Source organism: Stegostoma tigrinum, chromosome 10, assembly GCF_030684315.1.
Source record: "Stegostoma tigrinum isolate sSteTig4 chromosome 10, sSteTig4.hap1, whole genome shotgun sequence".
Lineage (NCBI taxonomy): Eukaryota > Metazoa > Chordata > Chondrichthyes > Orectolobiformes > Stegostomatidae > Stegostoma > Stegostoma tigrinum.
The window spans coordinates 13,997,128-14,024,864 of NC_081363.1; the positions used below are offsets into that span (position 1 = coordinate 13,997,128).

Sequence of the window (27,737 nt, forward strand, 5' to 3'; positions counted from 1 at the left end):
CCCCCACCGCCATTCATTTGTGGGCATTACTGGCTGGCCAGCCAGTATTTCTTGCCCATCCTTAGTTGCCCTTGAGAAGGCTTCCAGTAGCAGTATTACTGCAAATTCACAAACAATTATTTTCCCCAATTTAAGCAGTTCTGAACGCTGGTCTAGTTGATGGTCTATTTTGCTGTTTTACAAGACAGACGCAATGCAGAAGTTACCCTGAAACCTAACTCAGGTGAACTCATTTTGTTTTTGGTTTAATTCTTTGCTTACGTCACAACCAGCAAACAATGTTGCATATTTTAAATCTACTTTAAATTATTAATTTGAATATTACAGATTAAATTATTAAGCAATTTATACCAGTTAGAGTCCTCACCTACACACCACCAACATCCAAAACCAGAAGTTCATAATCTGCCACTTTCACCACCTGGCACACGCTCCTCCTTTCCCTTGGATGGCCTTTGTGGATGGCAGACAAGACATTCTGGTCAACCCCTTCTTCACTCCCAACATTGCCACCCCACCCAAGACCCCAAAAGGTGCCATGGCACTTTCCCCTGCAACCGTAGAAGGTGCAACACCTGCCCATTTAATTCCTTCCTCCTCAGTATCCAAATGCCCAAACAGCTTCCAGGTGAAGCAGCCATTCACCTGCACTTCACTCAATTTGCTGTTCACTGTGTTCTCCTCTATATTGGGAGATGAAGCATGAAATTTGCAGAGCACTCACATTAGAGTGCAGAAAAGACCCTGAGCTTTCAGCTGCCTGCCACTTCAACACCGCCTTGTTCCCTGACCAACATCTCAGGGTCACTGCACTGCTCAAGTGAAATTCGGCATAAGCTGGAAGAACAGCACCTTGTTTGCTGCTTGGGAACTCGAGTGTCTTCTGGACTCGATATCAAGTTCAACAATTTTAGACTTTTTGGCAGCTTCTCCCATGCCCTTATCCAAAGCCCCACACACCGGGCCTTGTCAGCACATGGACTGCTACCACACTCAACCCATTAACTGTCCCCATTAGTAGTTATCGATATTCTAGGCTGACATTATCTGCTCCTTGATCTGTCCAACAAGACTGGTAAGTAAACTTCAACATAAAATATCACTTTGCACGTGTTTAACCCACAAAAACAAGGTGGTCACATTTTCCTTGGAAGTAAATGATGACCTGGTCAGAAGAATGGGGAATGCAGGTGTAAAAATGGACTACTTTTCTAGTGAGTAAGGAAAGAAAAGCAGAGATGTTATGCGAAAACATTCGGAATGTCATGGTCTTCATGATATTAAAATCGGAAGAAACGGAGAAGGCACAAACGTTTACAAGAATTATCAGTATCAAGACGGTCACCAGGAAACATGTGAAAAGCCCAGAATCCTTTATTATTAGAAAGACTTCACTTGCTTGTTTCTCAACTTTGTTTACCAGCTTTAGTTCTGCATGATTATATTTTTGTTGTGTACAGGTAAGCAATGATGAAACCAGTGGTATAGTCATTTTAAGGATGGTTTATGGGAAGGTTTTAGGGACATGAGGGGCAGATGATGGTGGGAAATTTTATACTTTGAAATATTTGATTACACACCTGAACTGCTTAGCTCTAAATTTTAAGATGTCCCTTTGTCTAGATTCCCCATTAGAGAAAACAGCTGCCACAGGTATTTTCATTATTTTTAACCAATTGATCAGGCAATTTAAAAATAACGAGCATACAACTTGGAGACTAGAGCCTGTGGGCAATCACACAGGCTTGAGCAGAAATACAATGTAATGGGCATTAATTTATATTGCTAAATCATACTACAAATAAGATTCATAGAAAGCAATACTCACCATTTTGAAAATACCAAAAAGAACTTGTGTACTAGAGTGGATGCAACAGCATTGGGGTACAGCTGACATGTTCTTGCCACCAACATGGCCCATGACACACCACCCAGAAAGCCTAGTATGTTTGAGTAAATATTGTGGCCTGTTTAAAAACAGACAATCCTTTTTAAGCATAGCATGTTAATCAATGTTTAATTTATAATCTAACCTGACAAATTCTCAGCGATCACTCCAATTTATTTCAGTTATATTACTGACTCTCTCTACTAGCTATACTTTCCCAAACAGCATGCAAGCTCCCTGGTAAGATAGACAAGCTCTACTACATGACAACATATACAGTAGAAAATGGAGGAAACGTGGGAAAGACTAGGGAGGTGAATAGAATGGAAGGCGGCTAAGTAAAAGCCAGATTGCATGCTGGCTGCTGAATTGTTGCATTGTTACCATCAAGGACAAAGCAAAGTTGAACATGACCAAGTTTCATATTCTCCAATTAACTTAAAAAAATTAAACCTTCACAAAGTTGGTTTAAGATAGGAAAAGATCAGAGCATTTCAGTCTCAAACTGGTTTTCACTTAACCCTTTGTAAAAAGAACTACAGTGCAAAACACTGATTACCCCATGGGGGTTAAACCATTCACAATCCTGAAGTTTGTTTTTTTTAAAATGTATGACCATGTACTGTAGCATATTATTTTATACATGGATATAAATACACTGCAAATTTCTTCAGTGCCAACATAATCGAGCTGCAGTTTGTTCTTTTTCTAGATTTCAAGGACCAAGGTGCAGTGGTAGTGTGCCTACTTTGAACCAGGAGGGCCAGGTTCAAGTAATAATATCTCTGAACAGGCTGATTTGAAAACAGCTGGCCAGCATCTGTCGACCACTTCCCAGTTAACTTATCAAAGGGCAGTTTCCCTACAAGACTCCAGAGAGTCATGAGCTACAGCCACTCCCTTTTTTGTCAGTATCCAGGTCGAACGAACTGGCATTCTGCAAAAGCCTCAGGAACAAGACAGCTAAAAATCTTTGTGCGTGGATACTATTGCTTCTACTGTTTTATAAACTGATGCACAATCCCAAAAGTAATTTAATGCCAATTTTAGAGAAATTTATCTAAACCCTACAGGTTATAAAATCTCAGACAACAAATGCAACACTTGGCCGCACCATGCCCACTGCACAACGGTTGTGCGCCAGCCAGCACGAGACACGCACACGGTCTGCCCCCAGCCAACATAAAACTAATTGCAGAACAGACGGTTCAGGGAAGGTTGTCACATGATATGTTGGTAATTTGGCTCAGAATCTGCTCGGCCATTCAATTACATCATTGCTGATTCAAAAACCCACACCTCATCTTTCCTATCTAACCCCTAAACCCCTTGATTTCCTTAGCTGATCAACTCTCAGCTTTACATGTAAAAATAGGTAAGTCCCCTGGGCCAGATGTGATCTATCCTAGGATTCTCTGGGAAGCTAGGGAGGAGACTGCAGAACCTTTGGCTTTGATCTTTAAGTCATCATTGTCTACAGGAATAGAGCCAGAAGACTGGAGGATAGCAAATGTTGTCCCCTTGTTTTGTGAAGGGGAGTAGAGACAACCCTGGTAGTTATAGACCAGTGAGCCTGACTTTGATTGTAGTTAAGTGTCGGAAAGGATTGTAAAGAGATAGGATTTATAATCATCTAGAAAGGAATAATTTGATTAGGGATAGTCAACACTGTTTTGTTAAGGGTAGGTCGTGCCTCACCAACCTTGAGTTCTTTGAGAAGGTGACTAAACAGGTGGATGAGGGTAAAGCGGTTGATGCGGTGTATACAGATTTCAGTAAAGCATTTGATAAGGTTCCCCACGGTAGGCTATTGCAGAAAAAAATTCGAAGGCATGGGATTGAGGGTGGTTTAGTGGTGCGGATCAGAAATTGGCGAGCTGGAAGACGACAGAGGGTGGTGGTTGATGGGAAATGTTCATCCTGGAGTTCAGTTACTAGTGTTGTACTGCAAGGGTCTGTTTTGGGGCCACTGCTGTTTGTCATTTTTATAAGTGACCAGGATGATGGCATAGAATGATGGGTTATTAAATTTACAGATGACACTAAAGTTGGAGGAGTTGCAGATAGTGTGGAAGGATGTGGCAGGGTACAGAGGGACATAGATAAGCTGCTGAGCTGGGCGGAGAGGTGGCAAATGGAGTTTAATGCAGACAAGTGTGAGGTAATTCACTTTGGAAGGAGTAACAGGAATACAGAGCAGTAGGCTAATGGTAAGATTCTTGGTAGCATGGACGAGCAGAGAGATCTCCGTGTCCGTGTGCATAGATCCCTAAAGTTACCACCCAGGTTGATAAGGTTATTAAGGAGGCATACGGTGTGTTAGGTTTTATTGGTAGAGGGATTGGGTTTCGGAGGCATGAGGTCAAGTTGCAGCTGTACAAAATTCTGATGCAGATGCACTAGGAGCATTGCGTACAGTTCCGATTGCTGCATTATAGGGTCCATAGAAGACTTATCAGGATGTTGCCCATTAGGAGGGAAGGTCTTGAGGAAAGGCTGAGGGACTTGAAGCCATTGTCATTAGAGAGGAGGTTAGGAGGCGACTTAATAGAGACATACGAGATGATCAGAGGATTAGATTGGGCGGACAGCGAGAGCTTTTTTCTCAGATGGTGATGGCTAGTACGAGTGGACATAGCTTTAAATTGAGGGGTGATAGATATGGGATAGATGCCAGAGATAGGTTCTTTACTCATGGAGTAGTAAGGGTGTGGAATACTCTGCCTGCAACAGTAGTAGACTAGTCAACTTTAAGGGTATTTAAACGGCCATTGGATAAACATATGGACGACAGAATATATAGTGTAGGTTAGATGGGTTTCAGATTGGTTTCACATGTCGACGCAACATCAAGGGCTGAAGGGCCTGTACCGCGCTGTAATGTTCAGTGTTCGATATATTTAACCTCCCAACCGCGACAGCTGTGGTAAAGAATGCTACGGACAGCTTTGTGGCTCAGTGGTCAGTGCTACTGCCTCTCAGCACCTTTGACCCGTGTTTGATTCCACACCTGGTTGACTAAGTGGAGTTTGCACGTTCTCCATGTCTGCATGCATTTCCACCCACACGCCAAAGACGTACAAGCCTTGTGGATTGACTGTGCTAAATTATCCCGCAGTGTCCAGGGGTGCGTAGGTTAGGTATGCTGGGATAAGGGGATAGGTCTGTACGTGATGCTGTTCAGGCTGTCAGTGTGGACTTGTTGGGCTGAATGGCCTGTTCCAACATTGTAGGGATTTTATAAACTGGCTTACTCATTACATTCTCTGGTTTCAGACTCTACCTCAGGGGGAAAAACCCATCTGCACGTACCCTGTCAAACCCCCTAGGAAATTTGTTTCCATATTAACACCCTTTATTCTTCTGAATGCCCATTACTACTCAACTTCCAGGCAAAAATAAACAGCCCTTCCATACCCAAGATCAATCTAGTGTACATTCTCTGGACTGCTTCCAATGTTAGTACAACTTTCCATTGACAAGGAGTCCAAAACTGTAAAGAGCTATCACAGCTGATGTTTGACAAGCAAGAACTCCTAGTATTTATAAACCATTCTCTTTGAAAAAAAGGCTAACATTCTATTTGCTTTTCCTATTACCTGAACTTGTAAGCTAGCTTCAGATTCAAGCTCAACTTCCAAAAAAACACCATCTGCTGCAGCTTTCTCAATTTCTATAATTTCACAGCTTCTTTTCCAACTTCCAAGAAAGTATGTAATCTCACACTTTCCTACAGTATATTGCAGTAGCCAAGGTTTTGTCCACTCACTTATCCTGTCTCTCTGCTGATCCATCATCCTCACATACCTTCCCACCATTTTGTCACCTACAAACATAGTGATCGGACATTTGCTTCCACCAAGTTATTAGTATGTATTGTAAAGGGGCTATGATCCTATTAGATCCCTACAGAGACGCAACTGTAACAATTTAAACTAGAGGGTCACCATGCCTCAGGGCATGCTAAGAGTTTGATGGAGGGTCTTTCATGGTAACTTCAGCCAGTGCAGGAATTGATTCTAGCATCACTATCACAAAACACTAGTTGTCTCTCACTCTAAGTGACAGACCAAGCCTGTGATCTTCTGTGACTACAACAACTTTATTATGTGCAGTCAAGAATTTGTGCCCCAGGACTGATCCCCCGGCACTCCATTAATTACATACTGCCATTCTGAAAACTTCCCCATTATCCCGACAGTCTTCAGGTGTTCAGCAATCTTCAACCCATGCTTACAGGCTTCTCTGAGACCAAAGGTTCTTCAAAAGCAATTTGTAGCTGCTTCTTTTAATATCCCAGAATGTGTCCCATCAGATCCAGGAACTTATCAGCCTTTGGATCCACTAGTTTTCCTAGTACCTTAGCTCTAGCACTAGTTATGGCGTTCATGGCCTCCACATCTTTAGCCCCGTGTTAGTACTTTTAGAATGCTACTCTCACCATGAAGGCTGATGCAAATTATTTATTCAATCCTTCTAAGACCCCCTTCATAGAGTATTAATTGGATATTCAACTGAAGGCTTGCACAAGGAAACAATTGTCCTTGCTCTGCATCCAAACACATTTCAAATGATCGGAGAAAATAACTGGTTTTATTTGAAGAAATAAAGGAGAACTGCAGCAACCGTACCATTTTCCAAGAGGAACAAAGGCAATTCACCACAAATAATGAATTTAAACTGGTTCAAAGCTTACTTCCATACACAGTTCATCTACAAACTAAACAAGACCAGTGCACTAGCTGAACGAGCCTCACTTCTGCTTAATACGTGAACTGATTTAGTATACAGAACTGCTTTCTTCTGCTAATCAGTCTTGTCTGACGACAGCTCATCACCTAACACGAGTCTAGGCCGAAACACATTGCAGACATGGCAGAAATAAATCCTAGAGTGAACCAGGGTCAAGTTACAAAACAGTGTTAACAAGGCAAGAATCAAAGGCAATCTGAAATCGTGCAGCATTCGGGCAAGGTAGTGAATTGATAGCATAAATGAAAGTAAGAACGTTAGTTATCATTACTGAGACGTAGCTGCAAAATGACCAAGACTAGGAACTGAAGAGAAGAAAATTGACATTAAAGGAAGGACAGGCAAAAATGGAAAAACAGTAACCATAATGGAATAAATACATTAGGCAACTGGCTGAACTGGATACAAAATTTATTTGAGCAGAGCTAAGAAACAGCATGGAGCAACAATTATTGGACAGATCATTACTTATAGTAATCGTGAGAACCATAGTATTAAAAAAAACTGAGAAATTAAAGGTGCCTTCATAAGAGAATTGCAGTACTGATAGGTGACGACTCTACACATGGACTCTAAACCCATACCATAAAGAATTGCTGACATGTACTCAAAGTAAGTTTCTGGAGTAACATGGAGAAAGACCAATTATAGCACAGAATATTTAAGTTTAGTATTTTGCAAATAGAAATGACTAATTAATCATCTTCCTGCAAAGCAGAAAGAATACAGCACAGGAACAGGCCTTTGAGCCCTCCAAGCCTGTGCCAAAACATTTTGCCCTTCCAAACTAAAACTATCTTCATCTTTTAGGATCTGCATCCCTCTCTTCCCTTCCTAGTCATGTATTCATCTAGGTGCTTCTTGATGGCTGCTACTGAGTCTGCTTCTACCACCTCCTCTGGCAGGATGTTGCAGGCACACACTATCCTTTGTGCAAGGCAAGCTTTTCACACATCTCTTAAACTTCCCTTCCTGCACCTTGAACTTGTGTTCCCTCGTAATTGGCCCCTCCACCCTGGAAAAAAGCCTCCACAATCTTGTAAACAACTTCTTCAGATCGCCCCCTCCACCTCCTGCATTTCTGTGAAAAAAAACTCTAGTCTAACCAACTTTTCTTCATAGCTTAAAGTCCCCCAGACCAGACAACATCCTGGTAAACATTTTCTGTACCCTCTCCAAAGCTTCCACATCCTTCTTGTAGTGGGGTGACTAGAACTGTACAGAATATTCCAAGCATGGCCTAACTGAAATTCTATGAAGCTGCAGCATAATTTGTCTTTGTACTCAAAGCCGCTTCCAATGAAAGGAGGTATACCTCATTACTCCTAAAAGTTCTGCCATTCACTGCATAATTTTCAACTGCACTTGACCTTCCAAAATCCTCACATTTGTCCAGATTAAACTCCATTTGCCTTTTTTCTGCCCATTGCTCAACTCATCTATACCCTGCTGTACGCTCTAACAAACCTCGTCACTATCTACAACTCCAAACTTTGTATCATCTGCAAAACTATTAATTAAATCAGCTATATTTATTATTCCCAAATCATTTATGTAGTCCACAGAGTCCCAGCACAGGTCCCTTTAGAACATCACTAATCACAACGCTCCATTCTAAAAAAAAACAAAACCTTTTACCACTACACACTCTCCCCCATGACCAAGCCAGTTCTGTATCCATCTTGCCAGCTCACGTTTACCATGCGACTTCACCTTTTGTATCAGTCTGCCATGAGGCAGGCAAAAGATACTTTATGGAAGTGACCACAAGACAATTTTTCTTGGAGCTTGAGGAAGATGCTACTCAATCTGAAACTAGAGTCTTCAATCTGAATAAAGACAATTAAGTTTGAGGAGAAAGTTGGAGGTGCATCAGAAAAGAAAATGATCCAAAGGCAATGGCTTATTTTAAAGTAATTAATTCCAGTTTAAAAGAACAGATTAAGGGCAAAACATCCAACGGGAAATCAAACCTACAGCTAAGGGAGGTTGAAAGTAGTATTGGACCAAAGGAGGCAGCTTACAAAAGCCACAGGGTTGGAAGAAATTTAAAAACTTGGCGAAAGGAGAATGAAAAACTTTATCAAGACAGAGTATTTAAGAATTTTATAAAGACAAATGTGAACTGGACAGCAATATTAAAAACTTCTATTGCTAATCTTTTCCATTTTACATAGCTAAGACAAACATGGGTCCAATATAAGCAGAGAATCATATAATATGGAAGATACTATTTGGCACATCAAGTCTGCGCTGACAGAAACTATTCAATCTACTCTAGTCCCACATTCGAGCACTTGGCTCATAAGCACTTAAAATATAACAGCATTCAAAGCCAACTGATTTTTAGGTTGAGGTTTTCAGCCTCAACTTCCTCCCAGGCAGTGCATTCCAGATTCCCACCACCCTGACTAGAAAGCAGAAGTTCAAACTGAGGAGGAAACGCCCAGAGGTCTGAGGAAATTTTTTTTCATCCCAAGCGTGGTGGAAATATGGAACATGCTGCCTGCAAGGGTGGTGGAAGCAGGTACTCTCAACATTTAAGTAGCATCTGGAGGCACGTTTAAAATGTCAGGGGATAAGAGGCTATGGACCAAGTGCAAGTGAATGGGATTAGTGTAGTTTCTTCCCTGCTCTTGAGAAAACAACCCAAGTTTAACCAATAGAAACAGAAGAGTTTACAAAAGGAAATAGTGAAATGACAAAAAAAAGTTAAGTATTTAGCGTCTACTGTGATGAAAGATGTACAATATTTTAAATCCAAATGCCAAAAGATATATTTTACTTAATCCTGGGAAGGTATTATTTTTAAAAAAAAAGGGTGAACATTTGGACAGGGACCTAAATATGTTATTTCCAAGTCATGCCACTTCATTCAACTATGAGAGAATGTCTGCAGTGTTAATGGATAAAATGTTTATTTTGTTCTGCTTGTAAGAAACAGAGCAAACAAATTAAGGCAATTGGTTTAGTTTTAGCTTTGGCTTTAGAACAGAAGGTTCAAGCTCACTAGAAGAACACAAACTTCAGTTCAAAGCAGAACGGATGTTTTCCCCTTGAAATGGAAAACATTCTCTTGCAATGTAAGGGAAGCAGAATCTGTAGCAGAAACACAGTTTCTAATTTTCATAAATTTTCTAATTTTTGGACCTTGTGCTAAATGAGAAAAATTAGGTCCTCACAATTATCAGACAAATGTCTCAGCAATTCCTGGGAAGGAAACTGGAAAGCATTACTTAAGGTTTAAAAGCTAAGATAGGTGTGGGACTGGCCTGGGAAACAAGTTGAAACTTGGTTAAAATATTAAACACATGATGTATCAAGCTATATTTCACTCCAATCTAATTTGTTCAGTATTATCAGCAGGGATCTTAAAGAGGGAAAATAATTTGCTTAGAAATAAAAAGATCCAAAAGGGGGACTAAGAGTCTAGAAGTGCAAGAAAATAATATTCTGTAAGAAACAAGAGTAGAACATTCATCCCTTTAACCAAAAAGAACTGCAGATGCTGTAAATCAGGAACAAAAACAGAGGTTGCTGGAAAAGCTCAGATCTGGCAGCATCTGTGGAAAAAATATCAGCGTTAATGTTTCAGGTCCCATGACCCTTCCTCAGAACTGGTCAATGGACCAGAAACATCAACACTGATTTCTTTTTGCACAGATGCTGCCAGACTTGCTGAGCTTTTCCAGCAACCTCTGTTTTTGTTCCTTTATTTATGCCTGAATATTCCTGGTACCGCTTCACTAACACCTTGTACCATTCTAACAAGACTTCGCTACTTGTCAACTCCTCGCAATAAAGGCCATGATTCCATTTGCTTTCTTAATACTGTGTTCCACTCAAGAACACCCAGGTTCCCCTTGTGCTGCACCATCTGAAGTTTCTATTTAAATCAATCTTTTTAATTCTTACAATCAAAATTACCTTTTACTTTCCTATATTAAACTCTACTTCCCACGATTTTGCCAAATCGCTCAACCTGAGAGAATACTGGAGAAACTCATGTTTTCTTCATAGATGCTGCTACACAAGTTTAATGTTTCATGTCTGGTATAGCTCCTCTTCATAATTGATGTTGATTCCCCTTGCAGGGCAGTCTAGGACCAGACAGGCACAACCTCACAGCAAGGGGTGGCGCATCAAGACAGAGACAGAGAGGGTTCTTTTCTCTCAAACACAATGAATCTATGGAAATCTTTCCACATAGGACGGTCGAGGTTTGGTCAATTATAATCAATGCTGAATTGACAGGTGTTTAAGTCAGTAAAAGGAACAGGCATGCAAATGGAATTGAAGATTATCAGATCCACCATGATCTCACTGAACGTTCAAGCAGAGTCAACACTCAATGGTCTACTTCTGCTCTTACATTTTACAGTCTGATGGTTTCCCTGACGTCACAGTATCGCTAGCTCGGACTCCAGCTCATCAACTCTTCGACGAGGATCCCCTAGCAGCTAATATGCAGCAAGCATGTTCACTTTGGATTAAGTCTATCAGATACCACATACTTCCGCTGTAACGCATTGCATGCCCAGCTATCTCTATTCTACTTAATTTGGATATTACATCTTAAAACAGATTTTCTAACTATACTCTTCGGCCATAAAAAAAATTCCTGATTTAAACCTCTTGGCTAAGAGAAGAAACATCAACTACCTGTTTGCGATGACAACACCAGCTCTAACATGCAAGAACAAGTCAAAGGGGCTTGCTGCCGCTTTTTTAAAAAAAATCCGCCACAATCGCTGCCCTTCTCAAAGTTGCACGCCCTCCCAGTCTGCTTCACAAGGGATCCTGGCCTGCTGGGACAGTTTCCAATCAAAGTAGTATAGGCAAAATCATAGGGGTTGAAATTTAACAGATCCCCTGGACCTGATAATTGCCATCCCAGAACAGCGAAGAGATGACAATCGACATTGTTGTTCATATTTCAAAATGTATCTAATTCTACAAGGGTCTGCAAACTGGGAGGGTGCAAATGTAATGCCATTGTTTAAAAGAAGTTAGAAAAAGGGAACTACAGGCCTGCTGGATTGTAGCGATTTTCCCCTATTGGCACCTGCCTTTGCGTAAGCTGATTACTAGACATTTAGAAAACAATTGACTGGACTGAGTCACTGACTTATGAAGGGAAAATCACGACTGTTTGATGACGTTACTTGTACAGTCAATTAGGAGGAACCAGTGGATGTGGTGAAACTGGATTTACTTTTGATCAAGAGATAAGAAAGTGTAGAGCTGGATGAGCACAACAGGCCAAGCAGCATCTTAGGAGCACAAAAGCTGACGTTTCAGGCCTAGACCCTGCATCAGAAAGCTTTCTAATGAAGGGTCTGGGCCCGAAACGTCAGCTTTTGTGCTCCTGAGATGCTGCTTGGCCTGCTGTGCTCAACCAGCTCTACACTGTGTATTCTTGGATTCTCCAACATCTGCATTTGTTATCACTGATTACTTTTGATCAAGTCCCATGCAAGAGAATAGATGACTCTTAATTAAAGCACATAGATTGAGAATGCGTTACCACAAGAATGCACGGGGCATTCTTAGGTTGGTCGGCTGTGACCAGTGAGGTACTGCAAGGATCAGTGTCAGGATCCCAGCGGTTCTGAATCTTTATCAATGATTCAGATATGGAGAACAATTATATTACCAAGTGTACAGGTAACAACTTGGCAGGATTGAGCACGGACAGGAATGTAGAGGTGTTTGAGAGTGATTTAGACAAGGTGAGTAAGTGGGCAAAAACATGGCAGATCAAATATATGGCAGATCAAATATAATGTGGGTAAGTGTGAGGCTACCCACTTTGACAGAAGGAAAGAAGTACGGAATATTTCTTGCTTGGAGAGATTGCAAAGGGACCCAGTTGACCTTGTTCACAATTCACTGAAAAACCAGCATGGAAGTGCAGCAAGGAATGAAGATAAATCGGTATGCTTGCTTTCAAATCATAAAAAGCATTTCAGTACAGGAACAAAGTCATGTTTCAGCCATATAGAACACTGGTGAGATCACACCTGGAGTGGTGTTAGCTCTGGTTCCAGTTGGCCTAGGAAGAACCTACTTGTCATAGAGGTAGTGCAGCAAAAAGTAGACTGTTTCCTGAGATGGCAGGGTAATCTGACAACGAGACTACAGGGCAAGGGAGGGGAGGGAGAAAGAAAAAAGTGGGCCTGCGTTCTCTGGAGACAAGAACAAATGGTGAACTCAATTACGCAAGGTTGAAGGACTCGTTGCAGGTAGGAATTCTTCCCCAGCTGCAGCGTCTATAAACCTGAGGGCTTTGAAAGGTACAATAATATCAGCCAGGTAAACGCCAGCAGAAATCCAAACTGCATAAAATTGGTCCCAGCCCACTGTGTCAGAACTATGATTAAAACACTTCATCAGAACTTCCAAGGCTCAGGTGCACACAGAGCTAAGTCAAAACAGCCAAGGAACAGATCAGAGCGTTAGAAATTGCTAGTAAAACTCAAGTCTGGCAGCATCCGTGGAATTAACACTAAGTCCAGTGACCCCAAACCCCTGCTCTGAAGGAGGATCGCTAGACCTGAAATGTTAACTCTGCTACTTTCTCTCCCCAGATGCTACCAGACCTGCTGAGCTTCCCCAACAATTTCTGTCTTGTGTCATATTTCCAACATCCATGGTTCTTTCTGTAAAAAATTTAACCTACTTCAGACATAGGTGGTTACAAGATTGTTTTTAATTGGGTCATTCAAATAATAGCAAAGTAGCAGCATGTTAAATTGGTCTTTACAGAATTTGCTGTATGAACAAAGTGTAAAAATGGATTTCTTGTGCAGAGATGGCTCAGGTATTCCATGTGGCATTTATGAATGCAACAATATCTGCAGCATGACCTGCACTTTGATGCCACTGCCACTGTATATAAAGTCACACTACTGCTGAATAAATTTGAGCCACTGTCTCTAAAAGATATCACTTCAAATAATTTCACTCAAAGCAATTAAGAGAATGGGTGCATACTTACGTTTGGCCCATAATTTAACTGCTCTCAATGTCAGCCTAAAATTTTCAATGTTTGGTACTAGATGCAATATTTCATCAGTGACTCTGCAACCTATTGAACAGGAAGAAACACAGCTCAGTTTAGCATACAGTCTAACAGCTGTTTAGTCTACCTGCCTTAAGGAGAGATTTTAAAACAAAATCTTAGGTTTGGAACATTTTATTGCCCTATTAACGTCCCAAAAAAAGTGCACATTAGATGCATTGATCATGGTGAAAATGTCTGTAGTAGTGAAGAATGTGCAAGCTACATAGATTAGTCATGGTAAATATAGGGTTATGGGAATAAGATAGTGGGCTGGGTCTGGGTGGGATGCTCTTTGGAGGGTCAATACAGACTTGATAAGCTAAACAGCCTCTTTATGCACCGTAGAGATTCTATGATATTGACTGCATTGACCCAATTACATTCAGTGCATGGATGCACCCAACAACCTTTATATGGAGCGGCACAGTGGCTCAGTGGTTAGCATTGCTGCCTCACAGCACCAGGGACTCGGGTTCAATTCCATCCTCGGGCAACCGTCTGTGAGGAGTTGGCACGTTCTCCATGTCTGCGTGGGTTTCGTCCATGTGCTCCTGTTTCCTCCCGCAGTCTAAAGTGGTGCGCATGCCAGGTAGATTGGCCACACTAAATTGCCCGTAGTGTTCAGGGATGTGTAGATTAGGTGGGTTATAGCGGGATGGGTCTGGGTGGGATGCTTTGAGGTTCAGTGTGGACTGGTTGGGCTGAAGGGCCTATTTCCACACAGTAGGGATTCTATGAATTAAATTCTAACTGAGGTTTTTCTGTAGAGCAAGGAAGAATGTGATAAATGATTAAAGGACTTGAATCTTAACATGAGTCTGTTTTTATTACATTAGGACAGGCCAAGAGATAGATTCTTGATCAGTAGGGGAAAGAGGGTAATGAGGAACAAGAGTACCAACGCAGACATAAGCAATGTCCCATCAGCCATGATCGTACCGAATGGCAGAGCAGGCTCAAGGGGCTGAATGTTTTTGTGACGATGTTTTTTTTATCATCCCTCTACAAAATATGATAAATAGATAACACTCTTGAATTCCACTCATCTGGCACAACTTGGGTGTTCACTCTCATTAAGCAATACCTATTTTCAGTAGGATCGCTACAGTATGAAAACAGGCCATTCAGCCCAAGTCCACATCGACCCTCCAAACAGCATCCCACCTAGACCCATCCCATTTCCCCCAGACTTTGTGCATTTTTGATGGGTAACAGACAACCTACACATCCCTGAATTTTATGGGCAATTTAGCATAGCTAATCCACTAAACTTGCACATCTTTGGGCTGTGGAAGGAAACTCCACACAGACACGGAGAACATGCAAACTCCACACAGACGGTTGCCCAAGGGTGGAATCAAACCCAGGTCCCCGGTATGGCAAGACAGCAATGGTAACCACTGAGCCACCACGCTGCCCCTGAATTTTCTGAATGGCAAAGCAACTTTTCACACCCAGATTATCAAATATGCATTTACTTTGCAAGTCCTTTACCATTAAGACTTCTAATGCATCTCAAGTCCAAGTTTTTAAGTAGTACATCATCTCGAAGATCCAAATCTTCAGGGATTGTCTGAAGTGCCAATCTTGCAAATAAAATATCAATCTAAAATAGAAAAGTTCACATTTTGTACCAATTATAGCAAGTTCTCTTAGGAAAGTAAAGCAATGCAAAAATTTATCAGTCTCCAATACATATTCACGTAAAATTCTATGTATTAATTTCTATAACAACTGTCTAAACTTCAGAATTTGAAATGGACAATTTAAGCTGAATGCATCTTCCATCTTACAAGCTTTTCATAATGTACAGAGTTAACCAAAGTTTCATTAACAGTAACTACACAGAATTGATTTACAGAACTGAGACAGACATTGGAGATAATGGGAACTGCAGATGCTGGAGAATTCCAAGATAATAAAATGTGAGGCTGGATGAACACAGCAGGCCAAGCAGCATCTCAGGAGCACTAAAGCTGACGTTTCGGGCCTAGACCCTTCATCAGAGAGGGGGATGGGGAGAGGGAACTGGAATAAATAGGGAGAGAGGGGGAGGCGGACCGAAGATGGAGAGTAAAGAAGATAGGTGGAGGAGTATAGGTGGGGAGGTAGGGAGGGGATAGGTCAGTCCAGGGAAGACGGACAGGTCAAGGAGGTGGGATGAGGTTAGTAGGTAGATGGGGGTGCGGCTTGGGGTTGGAGGAAGGGATGGGTGAGAGGAAGAACCGGTTAGGGAGGCAGAGACAGGTTGGACTGGTTTTGGGATGCAGTGGGTGGGGGGGGAAGGGGGGGAAGAGAGAGAGAGAGAGAGAGAGAGAGAGAGAGAGAGAGAGAGAGAGAGAGAGAGAGAGAGAGAGAGAGAGAGAGAGAGAGCGCGAGCGCGAGCGCGAGCGCGCTGGGCTGGTTGTGTGGTGCGGTGGGGGGGAGGGGAGATTTTGAAACTGGTGGTGAAGTCCACATTGATACCATTAGGCTGCAGGGTTCCCAGGCGGAATACGAGTTGCTGTTCCTGCAACCTTCGGGTGGCATCACTGTGGCAGCGCAGGAGGCCCATGATGGACATGTCATCTAGAGAATGGGAGGGGGAGTGGAAATGGTTTGCAACTGGGAGGTGCAGTTGTTTGTTGCAAACTGAGCAGAGGTGTTCTGCAAAGCGGTCCCCAAGCCTCCACTTGGTTTCCCCAATGTAGAGGTAGCCGCACCGGGTACAGTGGATGCAGTATCCCACCACCCAAGACATTTTTCCATCCCCACCCCTGTCTGCTTTCCGGAGAGACCACTCTCTCCGTGACTCCCTTGTTCGCTCCACACTGCCCTCCAACCCCACCACACCCGGCACCTTCCCCTGCAACCGCAGGAAATGCTACACTTGTCCCCACACCTCCTCCCTCACCCCTATCCCAGGCCCCAAGATGACGATCCACACTAAGCAGAGGTTCACCTGCACATCTGCCAATGTGGTACACTGCATCCACTGTCCCCGGTGCGGCTTCCTCTACATTGGGGAAACCAAGCGGAGGCTTGGGGACCGCTTTGCAGAACACCTCCCAGTTGCAAACCATTTCCACTCCCCCTCCCATTCTCTAGATGACATGTCCATCATGGGCCTCCTGCAATGCCACAATGATGCCACCCGAAGGTTGCAGGAACAGCAACTCATATTCCGCCTGGGAACCCTGCAGCCATATGGTATCAATGTTGACTTCACCAGTTTCAAAATCTCCCCTTCCCCAACTGCATCCCTAAACCAGCCCAGTTCGTCCCCTCCCCCCACTGCACCACACAACCAGCCCAGCTCTCCCCCCCCCACCCACTGCATCCCAAAACCAGTCCAACCTGTCTCTGCCTCCCTAACCGGTTCTTCCTCTCACCCATCCCTTCCTCCAACCCCAAGCCGCACCCCCATCTACCTACTAACCTCATCCCACCTCCTTGACCTGTCCGTCTTCCCTGGACTGACCTATCCCCTCCCTACCTCCCCACCTATACTCCTCCACCTATCTTCTTTACTCTCCATCTTCGGTCCGCCTCCCCCTCTCTCCCTATTTATTCCAGTTCCCTCTCCCCATCCCCCTCTCTGATGAAGGGTCTAGGCCCGAAACGTCAGCTTTTGTGCTCCTGAGATGCTGCTTGGCCTGCTGTGTTCATTCAGCCTCACATTTTATTACCTGAGACAGACATTGGTCTGGTCTTCTGAAAACAGATACATCTGTGTTAGGGCCCTTTGAAAGTTCAAACAAATAACTCCAAAAGGAATAGTCTTACGGTATTTCAGCTATTCTCCAACTCTGATTTATGAGAGATTTGGGAGATATCTGACTTACCTACGAATGTTATAGTCAAACCATATCAAGCTCCTGGGCAAATTTAAAGCTTAACTACCCACCCGCAAACACCTACGCACCAAAGATCTGAACTCAACAGTCCAGCAAACGGCCACCTACCCACTGGGCCATTCATTAACATAAAGTTGCAATGTTTAAATTATTACTCACCATTTCATTGCAGCTAGTGCTGTTAAAAAAAATTAAAAAGAGGGCACAGCATTTTTGTGAAGGAATTATGAAGAATCCTTCATTGGAAGGCTGGCCAAATAATAAAAGGTGGCAGCATGTGGATAACGTTTTGTCTCATCAACATCAGAAAGAGGGGTTTCGATGCTGACCAGAAGACTTGAGTCATCGCAGAATCACATTAACTAATGATCGCTATTCGATTCAATTCATTTCACCATGCAAGCAGCACAAGACAAAAATTTTAAATGTAGAAGTAGTTACAGACTTAACTGTAAAATAACGTGAATCGGTTAGTAGTTGAGAGAGAAAAAAATACCTCTATACCATCAAAAGATAGTTTAATTACTGGTACAAAAGCATCTTCAACAGCCTGCAAAATATAAAAGACACACAGAAGTCAATACATTGCATAAATGCAAAAAAACCATACACATCCAAGTACAATATTTTCCATACATACCCGTAAATTCCTCACTTCATCTTGCTGCTTCAGCTTTTCGCAAAAGGATGTGAAGAAGTCAACTCTTTCAATGTGGCGAGGTGCAACACACAGAGCATCAATATCAGCACCTAAGAAAAGATTCTGCTTTAACATGTATACTTTACCTTCAACAACTACCTCAAATTAATACATTTACGGATCAGAATTCTTTACCCAAGGAACCACCCTTTCTCTACACATCTGAAGGTCTACATAAAGAACTACTTCGGGCCACCAGCACATGAAGCCCTCCAGTAAGCATTCAAGTCCAAGAGGCACCACAGTTGCATCCAGTATTAGTGGCAAACTTCTAGTACAAGATTAGTCAGATTTACAAATTAGGACCAATGGCCTCCTCTGCATACCAGAGTCAATTTTACTTAATTATTCCGACAGCTGAGCTTAGCTAACAACGCAGACAAAGCTTTAGTATCCCAGTAGTTACTAAATATTAAAACATTACCAAAAAAGTGCTTCCACACAGGTTGGGACAACAATCTTGATAGATCAAGGCTTTTTAATATTTAAACTGGATTCTTAGATAGTCCCTCAGATAGCCAAAAAAAGGAGCAAGATTAGGCTGGTTGGCCCCTGGAACCTGATTCACCATTCAAGGCTGATCCACCATCTCAACCCCTTCTCTCTCTCCATACCCCATTATGCCTTTAGTCCCCTGAAGTATTTCTTTCTTAAATATGTTCAACAACTTGATCTTCACCACCATCTGTTTACCTTCGTAAGAAGGACCACATATCAGCTCTGTATGGTCCGCACAGCATCCAAAGATTACTCCCAATCAGATGGAACTTTTTCCCTGCATTCAGGCTGCCTAGCCTGTCAGAACTTTCAGTAAGATCCCCAACCCCATCTAATTCTTTTAAAGTCTAGGGAACGAAGATGTAATTAATCCAATCTCTCAATATGGCAAACCTGTCATGCCAAGAACCATCTGAACTTTTGCTACACTCTCTGGGAAGCATATCATTGTAGCTAAACAACCAACACTGCACTCAATACCCCAAATGTGGCCTCACCAAGGTCTTGATGCAGCTGCAACAAGTTGCCCTGTGCTCAGATTCTGTAACAATGAAAGCAAACATGACAATTTCCTTCCTAACTGCTGGTTATGCCTGCATCCTTGCTTTCTTTTGGTGCCTGGTGTTCAAGGACACCCAAGTCCCTTCGTACATCAACAGTTGCAAACAAAACTGTCATTCTTTTTGCCTACCAAAGCAGATAACTTCAGACTTGTCCATGTCATACTGCATTGTTAATTTACCCACCCATTCAACCCTTTGTTTTTAAAAAGAAAGCTGACAGGATGTAGGCATCTCTAATTAGGCCAGCATCTATTGTTCATTCCCAACTGCCCAGTGGGTAGTTAAAAGACTCAACCACATTGTGGTGTTTGGAATCATCTGTAGGCCAGATCAGGTAAGCATAGCAGACTTCCTCCCTAAAAGGACATTAATGAACCAGATGGGTTTTTCCAACAGTTAGATTCTCAATGTCAGGTTTAAATTGTGCATGGCAAAAAAAAGTCCCCAGAACATTAGCTGAGTTCCCAGACGAATAGACTAGTGATAATACCACTAGGCCATTGCTTCCCCATGTCTGGATTGCCTTGAAACCTCTATAACCTTGCTACTGAATTCTTCCTAGCTATCAACCATAAACATGGAAACAATATGGATTCCATCACAGAAATTACTTATTTTTACTGTAAATAGTTAGGTACCAAACACTGATTGCTCTAGTACCCTGTCATTCTTTTTGGAGTGTGAAGCAATCAGTTTAAGGTTTTGGTGTAGATTTGTAGCTCAGGTTGTGGGTGTTGAGGTTGTTGCAGTTGGTTGGCTCGCCAAGCTGGTTTCTTGTTTCCTAGATGTTTCGTTAGTGTTTGGCAACATCCTTAGTGCAGCCTCCGATGAAGCATCGGAGTGTTTTCCGCCTGATTTTTAAACTCTGGGGTCCACTGCGATGGACTGCCTCACTTCTGGGTTTCCTCCATAGTGGAACGTATATGGGGTCGAGTTCAATGTATTAATAGCCTGCTTCGTGGTGTGCCATGCTTCCAAGAATTCTTGTGCCTGTCTCTGCCTAGACTGTCCCAGGATCTTCATGTTGTCCCAGCTGAAGTTGCCGTTTTCCTTGTCCATGTGGATGGAGGTGAGTGAGTATTGGTAGTGTCTTTTTGTAGCCAGTTGGTGTTCATGTACTCGTTAGTTTCTGTCCTGTTTGTCCGATGTAGTGTTTCTCGCAGTCTCTGCGGGAGGATCTTGTAGATGACATTGGTCCTGTCCATGGCAGGGAGTGGGACATTAATTCGGGTGAGCAGTTGTCATAGGGTTGACATGGGCTTGGATGCCACTCTGATGCCCGGCAGGCGCAAGAGTCTTGTGGTGAGTCCCAACGTGTTCCTGATGTAGGGGCGTGTAGTATCTTTCTGATGCTGTTTGTGTAGGCATCTTCTGACCCAGTTCTTTGGGTATCCATTATCCTTAGAAACCTGGAAGAAGTATTCTTCTTCCTCCTAGCATGGTTCAGTGTTGCTGCAAAAGAAAAAAGGGCAACAACACACTGCCGCAACACAGAACCACGCATAAAAACCTAGCATAAAAAGGATGTGGCTGTTGTGAGGCATCATTAAAGGGGCGGTGCAAGGTAGTGCCCTAGGGTCAACCATATTCACCCAGTTCATCAACGAACTTATGCTACCATCACCAGGTCAGAGTGAGGTCCATGTTAAATATTTGCAGCATTCAGGTAGTCTTGCAACATCTCAAATAATGAAGTAATTCATGACGGCGTGCTGCAAAATTCTGGTCAATATTCAAGTTACAAATGCTAGCCAACTTCCTTGGCATTATCACAGAATCCCTCACTAACAACATATTAATGGTTTATAATTGACAGGAAATATAACTGGGCCAGTCTTACAAATATTTTGGCTACAAGAACAGGTCAAATGCTGTGAATCCTGCAGTGAGCAACTTAAATCGACTCCTCAAAGCCTGTTTATTATTAATAGGGTAAAAAAGTGTGATATAACATTCTCCACTAGCCCAGATGAGTGCAAGTCCAACAATGCTCAAAAATCATTCAAGCAATCACTAATAGGAACCCTATCAATAAAGCACTGTTAAAATTGTGGGTTTAAGATTAGAACATATTGAATCTGCGGCTTTAAATTTTGAATAAAAGGTGGGGGTTCTACAACCAGCTCTAGATCTCACATGCCTGGATAGTTTGATTGAAAACTAAAGATTACTTTACTGATGAGAGGTGCAAGAAGTTTATACTTAAAGACAATGGCTACAGTTTGAGTTCACAATGAGTAGACTATATCTCCCAAAGACCCAGAAAGATAAAGGTTGTAAACAGTCATACTGTAAGCTGTCCACTCAAAACAGCAACATGTTTCTGGGTTCAAGAATAGCATAAGCACTTCTGAGTGTAATAAAGAGAACAGAGGAAACTATTTTTGAGATCAGGTGACAATTGTCTCCAAATCAATACATATCAGATGGCAAAGGTTCTGTCAGATACTAAAAGGCTGCTTGGCTTTGCAGGTTACTACTGTCAGATGTGGGAGAAGACATTATCTTGTTGAAAGAAATGCTTCTTGCAGCCATCCAAAGATTCTGAGATTTGTCTTATGGCCAGGGGAAAGAATAATCTGAAAAGAAATCCACTGCTTGCACTCAAGTAAGAAACTTTACAAAAAAAAAAGAATGGAGATAAAACGACTGGAAATATCTGATCAAAATTACTTATTGATTAAATGGGATACACGAGTCACTGAAAACTGGGAAAACCGGGAAAACCATAAACTGCCTCCAAAAGGACTTTAATTCCATGAGTGTGACAAGGCAAATTGCCTCACTGTGCTTTAAAGCAGCAGGTGCCTACAAGAATGAAGTAGTATTTAGTCAACAGTGCTTTTATAGTTATTTAGTACAGTAAAAGTTTGAAGTTTTAAAGTGCGAAATCTTACTGTGTCATTCTTTTGATCAGTAACTGGAAGCTGGAATCTTGATTGTGTTATTGTTCCTCTATGGAGTTGTGATATATACTCACTCTGCTATTAGAGAAGTGGCAGCAATGCATGCCATCTACAATCAACTTGCGATGGTTCTTTTTAACAGAGATAATGGGAATTGCAGATGCTGGAGAATCCGAGATAACAAAGCGTGGAGCTGGATGAACACAGCAGGCCAAGCAGCATCTTAGGTGTTCATCCAGCTTCACACTTTTCTATGGTTCCTTTAACAGTAGCTTCCAAATCTACGTTGAAAAGGCAAGAGTAGATGCTTGAGAAAGAGCACCACCTGGAGGTGGTCCTCTACTTCATCCACTACATTGCTTAGAAGATCCATAAATTCATAGCCATAGGGTCAAAAACACAAAGCCTCCTCCAAGAAAATAATGGACATACCTACACTAGTGTTGCTATTTCAGAAGGCAGTTCACCATCTCAAAGAAGAAAAGCAATCACCTCTTTTGTAGGATGAAAAAAGCCTGATGTAAATTATTAAAGCATCAGATTTAACAACAAAAATTCAGGAAACCCTCAAAAAATTTTACAGCCTCTGTATGCTAAGATCACCCCTGGTGCTCCCAACCCTGCACTAAAAATAGAACGCAGAACACCGTACAATACAGCGCAGAACAGGCCCTTCGGCCCTTGATGTTGCACAGACCCACGAACTAATCTAAGCCCATCCGCCTAAGCTATCCCATCATCATTCATATGCTTATCCAAGGACTGTTTGAATGCCCCTAACGTAGCTGAGTTAACTAAATAAAATCATTTCATAAGCAAATAGAAGTCTTTAGCAGTAAAAAGCTGAATGCTTCTCCTTTATTACTGATCAACAATCTGAAAGCTCTGCGTCATTCACTTTTTGGCTCCATGGCCTGTTACTCTGTATCGATTTCTATAGAGGATACTCACTGTTATTTAATCAATCATTCTTTCCAGTGTACACTGAATTTCCCTTCTGTTTTTCTTCCTCACGTGCTTACAATCAGTTACATTAAACTTTCTCTAGCTCTTATCAAAAAGGTCTAGAAGCTGAAACATTTAGCTCTGTTTAATTCTTTCCACAGATGCTGTCTAAGCCAAGTATCTTGCTATTCTACTAAGTTGGTCCATTTACTACACTCTTCGCTACCCCATGGCTTAGGAGCAAATTTAAGCTTTCAAAATTTACCAAGTCAAAATTGTATTTTTCACTTCATTCAAAATCCTGTTTCCTCATTTGTCTAAGTGCACCTGTGGAAGCAAATTTTTCAATCTTTAAAAGAAGGAATTGGAATTCTCAGTGGACAAGTGGAGCTGAAAACCAGACAATGAATTTGCACAATGATTCTGACCAATCAGCAAGGTTTTAAACACTATTCCTTTGAATTAAATATTATTCCACTTAAGCCAAAAACTAGATTTTTGCTCCCTCTCTTGGACCTCCTAATTCCACATTTTAAAATAAATGCGTTAATGAACTGCGATACCTAGAGACAAAGTCATTAAAGGCTGGAGCTTTAGCTAATATTGGTGGATCAACAGTAGCAAAGTCTGCTAAAAGGACTCAAGATGGTGTCAATACTAGGCAACTTGTTGCAAACTCCCTACAGCAGATCACACTTTCATTTATTTTAAGTGTTCTAAACTTAACTTGAATTCTAAACCTGTAAAAATGACGAATAATGTTCTTTCCTTGTTAACATTGATCCTGCCTAGTACATGGCGTGTGCGGTGTAACCTGCTTGCCTTAATCTGTTCAAGTTCCCACCCTTTAATCTGTATATCCTTGCTTACTATTATCTGCCTGCACTGCTCACAAAAAAAGTTTTTCACTGTACTTCAGTACACATGACAATAATTCAAATCAGTCAAGTTTCCTTCGATGCAGTCATGCCAGTGTGGTAACAGCAACCTGCAGCTAAAAAATTCTCTATTTGTAAAATTATGCACCTACAGGTGCGCAACGACAACATTAATATATACAACATACCTTTTGTATGTACCCCTAATCTGTAGGAACCAAATGTAAAAATTTTCCCACCAACGTTCTCTATTACAGATGATGGAAGGTTCTGGAAAAAAGTAAAAGTAAAACCTGCCATCAGTATTCACATGTTCAACAAAGGATAAATTAATCTTGCTACGTACAGTACATCAATAGGTCCTTTATGATACGACAAAATACTTCACAATGTCTGAAGCCAGCTAACTGCTGCTATATAGAACATCAAGGAGCTCCAACAAAACCGTGAATGAATCAGCCGATTCAAGGTGATGCAACCTCAGAAGGATACCAGAAGACCGCACAGATTTTCCTCAATTATTGCTACTGGCACGTTAAATCCATTTGAGCAGGAAGACGGTGTCAAGTTGACCTCTTAACAGATATAATGCAGCTGAGTACTAGACTGCCAACAAAGTTATGCTGCTCAAATCCTTGTTGATGCAATGCCCAAATTTGTTACCACTTGAGAAAATTTATTATGCTGAATGTATGTAAATGTTTACCTAATCAGCAAAGTTAGATTTATTCAGTATTCCAAATGAGAGCTCACAGGTTGATGCTATCTCAGTACATTTTATAGGTTCAAGACAGTTTATACTTATTGGCATAACTACTTTTTAATCTGTAGCACATTATAGAAGTAAAGTCTAATTTAGTTTCCTTACCTGTGAATCCTCAAATCTACTGCATCTATTTAACATGATATGCTTTAAATATTCTTGCAGTTTGCTCAATCCTCAGGTATGCTTTCTCGTTTCTTGAAGGATTACGAACCTTTTCCACTTGATTAACACAAGCAGCTATTTTCCAAAACATGGTTACAGCCTTCATTCTAAAGTCTCATTCAAAATGTTTGTTCCAAGTGATAGCTGATATCATGCCATGCCGAACAAAACAAACCCCAATTAATCACTGCCCTTACCTTAACTTCACTGGTATCCCGGATCCACTCTTTAACTAAGCTATTAAGTTTTCCCAGAATTGCAATTCTGCAAGATAAGGAGGCAATTAAAATTCACATTGCTGAAATACAAATCTGTAGTTTTTTTTTAAAAAAAATCAAAACAAGAATGAGGTTACTTCTCCACTATTTTCTTTTACTTAGTAGTACTAAAAACCTATTACAAGTGCAACTATTCTGTGGCCTACCCAAATTTAACTTAAAATAAATGCTGAAGGGTCACAAACAATATCAGTCATCTTTTCATGCACACTGATATCAGTATTTGCAACAAGGCTTCCTTCAGTCACAACTTAAGTTTTATTTGCAATTCGTATCACGAAGTGAGTGCGAGTGATCCATATCAATTTTAAGTTGACAAGTAATAAGGACAGAGTCCATGCAGGATGGAATCAAAATTATGATACCTACAGATTTACAGGCCATGGACCACGGACCACAAATTACAACAGAATTAGGTCATTCAGCCCAGAGACAGCTTTGCCATTCAATCACGGCTAGTGTGTTTCTCAGAATCGCTACAGTGTGGAAACAGGCCCTTCAGCCCAACAAGTCCACACCGAGCCTTGCAGCATCCCACCATGACTCATCCCTCTATAACCCATCTAAGCTACACATCCCTGAACACTACAGGGAATTTGACATGGCCAATCCACCAAGCCTGCACATCTTTGGGCTGTGGGAGGAAACTGGAGTGCCTGTAGGAAAGCCACACAGACACGGGGAGAATATGCAAACTCCACACAGGCAGTCGCCCGAGGGTGGGATCAAAACTGGGTCCCTGGTGCCGTGAGGCAGCAGTATTAACCACTGAGCCACCGTACCACCACTTGTAACTTTCTCAAACCCATTCTCCTCCCTCTATGCTCTAACTTTTGATCCCCTCACGTCAACCACCTTTTGATATAAACTGTCGCTGGAACATGTACACTCTGCCCAAGTTATAGCAATTTGAAACAACACCCCCTCATTACTACATGTACAAATTTAATTGTGCAACTTTCACTAAGCAGAACATGAGATTGAGAATTTGAGAAAAGATTAAGGCTGTCAAATGCATGATCTTTCTAGGATTTGAAATCAATGTGACAGATTGACCTAAAGATGTTGGCACTGGCAAATTAGCGGAGAAAAATAGTTCAAGAGCAAAAGCAATTATTCATCTGGATTTTTTAAACATTCCCTCAAAACATAGGTGCCAGTAAGCTGAAACTTGCCCTTCCCTTGTTTCCTAGAAGGAAGTGTTCATAGAATCATTGAACCCTGACAATACAAAACAAGGCCATTCAGTCCATCAAATCTGTACTGACCCTCTGAAGAGCATCCCCACCTAGACTTGGCTTCCCCCAACATATCCTGTACCCTCACTAAATCCACTTAACTTACACATCCCTGAACACTGGACAAATTTCAGCATAGCCAATCCACCTAAGCTGCACTCTTTGGACTTGGAGGAAAATCCCATACAGACACCAGGGGAATATGGCCTCTTTGATCCAAAGCTGGAATCTAACCTGGGTCCCTGGTGCTGTGAGGCAGTAGTGCCAACCACTGAGCCACCGTGCCCCAAATATCAGTGTACCATTATGTCAATTGTTAATGTAGTCCCGTTGTCTACTCCAGTATTTTGACCCAGCAACAGAGATGGAACAGTTACACATGTCCATATCAGGACACTGCTTGAACTGGAGATGTGTTCCTATGCATCCGCTGCTTGGGAATTTATTGATTTCAAGACATGGCAAGATGCTTCAGGGCTCAGGTGCAAAAGGCAGTGCAAATAATAGATTAAAAGTGTGGTAAAATGGCAAAACAGAGCACTTTCTACTTATTAAAAACAGAAGCTGTGGAAGCTTGCGTGTACAGAACATTAACTAATGTTAACAGGAAGAAAAACAAAAAGGCTGCTGAACTTCATCTGGAGGAATATTACTCTAGACACTAGAGGATTAAAATAGGTCAGGCTACATCAATATAAAATCCTACTAAGTTCACACCTGGAGTGGCAATCGTTAGGCATACTTCAGCAGAGGTATACCTGCCTTGGACAGGACAGTGATTAAATGAGAAATTTTTTAAAATCCTTTAGTTTGATATCAGCACTATTGCAAGCCCAGCATTAGTTGTCCATTTCTAATTGCTCTTGCAACGACGGCGATAAGCTGCCCTCAAATTGTAACGGTTCAAATTATATCTGGACTTTAAGAGTTAAAGAACAAGAGATTATGCAAAATTTGATTTTATAAACTTGGAATTTAGAAGAATCAATATTCCATTAAAAATCTACCTAAACATTCTATGTTTTGTTGATTATATTTAATGGTTTGTGCATCTGGATTTTTCACTGTTCCAGCATTTCACCATTTACACCTTACTTTGTTCTGTCCTTTTAGATCCAAGGTCAATTACCTTACATTCACTGACTGAAACTTAAGTACCATACATTTGCCTATATGCTTACCCTATTAATGACTTCTTAAATTTTACAATTCTACTTACCCAAGACTTTATAATTGGCAAATGTGTTGACATGGTTTTTGA

The 27,737-nt window shown here is 41.6% G+C and overlaps 1 protein-coding gene across 4 annotated transcripts in view; it reads right to left on the bottom strand.

The window, feature by feature from the left end:
- The window catches only part of LOC125455594 (poly(A) polymerase type 3-like), a 91,357-nt gene that overhangs the window by 40,358 nt on the left and 23,262 nt on the right, over positions 1-27,737 (bottom strand). The window contains exons 3-9 of one of the 4 annotated variants that reach the window (XM_048537753.2): positions 25,158-25,224; positions 24,221-24,302; positions 18,183-18,292; positions 18,039-18,092; positions 15,201-15,312; positions 13,641-13,730; positions 1,829-1,967 (exon numbers count right to left, since the gene is read on the bottom strand). In XM_048537753.2, coding sequence (XP_048393710.1) covers positions 1,829-1,967; positions 13,641-13,730; positions 15,201-15,312; positions 18,039-18,092; positions 18,183-18,292; positions 24,221-24,302; positions 25,158-25,224 — 654 coding nt within the window. Of the gene's footprint in view, positions 1-1,824; positions 1,968-13,640; positions 13,731-15,200; positions 15,313-18,038; positions 18,093-18,182; positions 18,293-24,220; positions 24,303-25,157; positions 25,225-27,737 lie in introns of those variants that run through there. The other 3 variants (XM_048537754.2, XM_059649017.1, XM_059649016.1) reach the window with 3 other exon arrangements.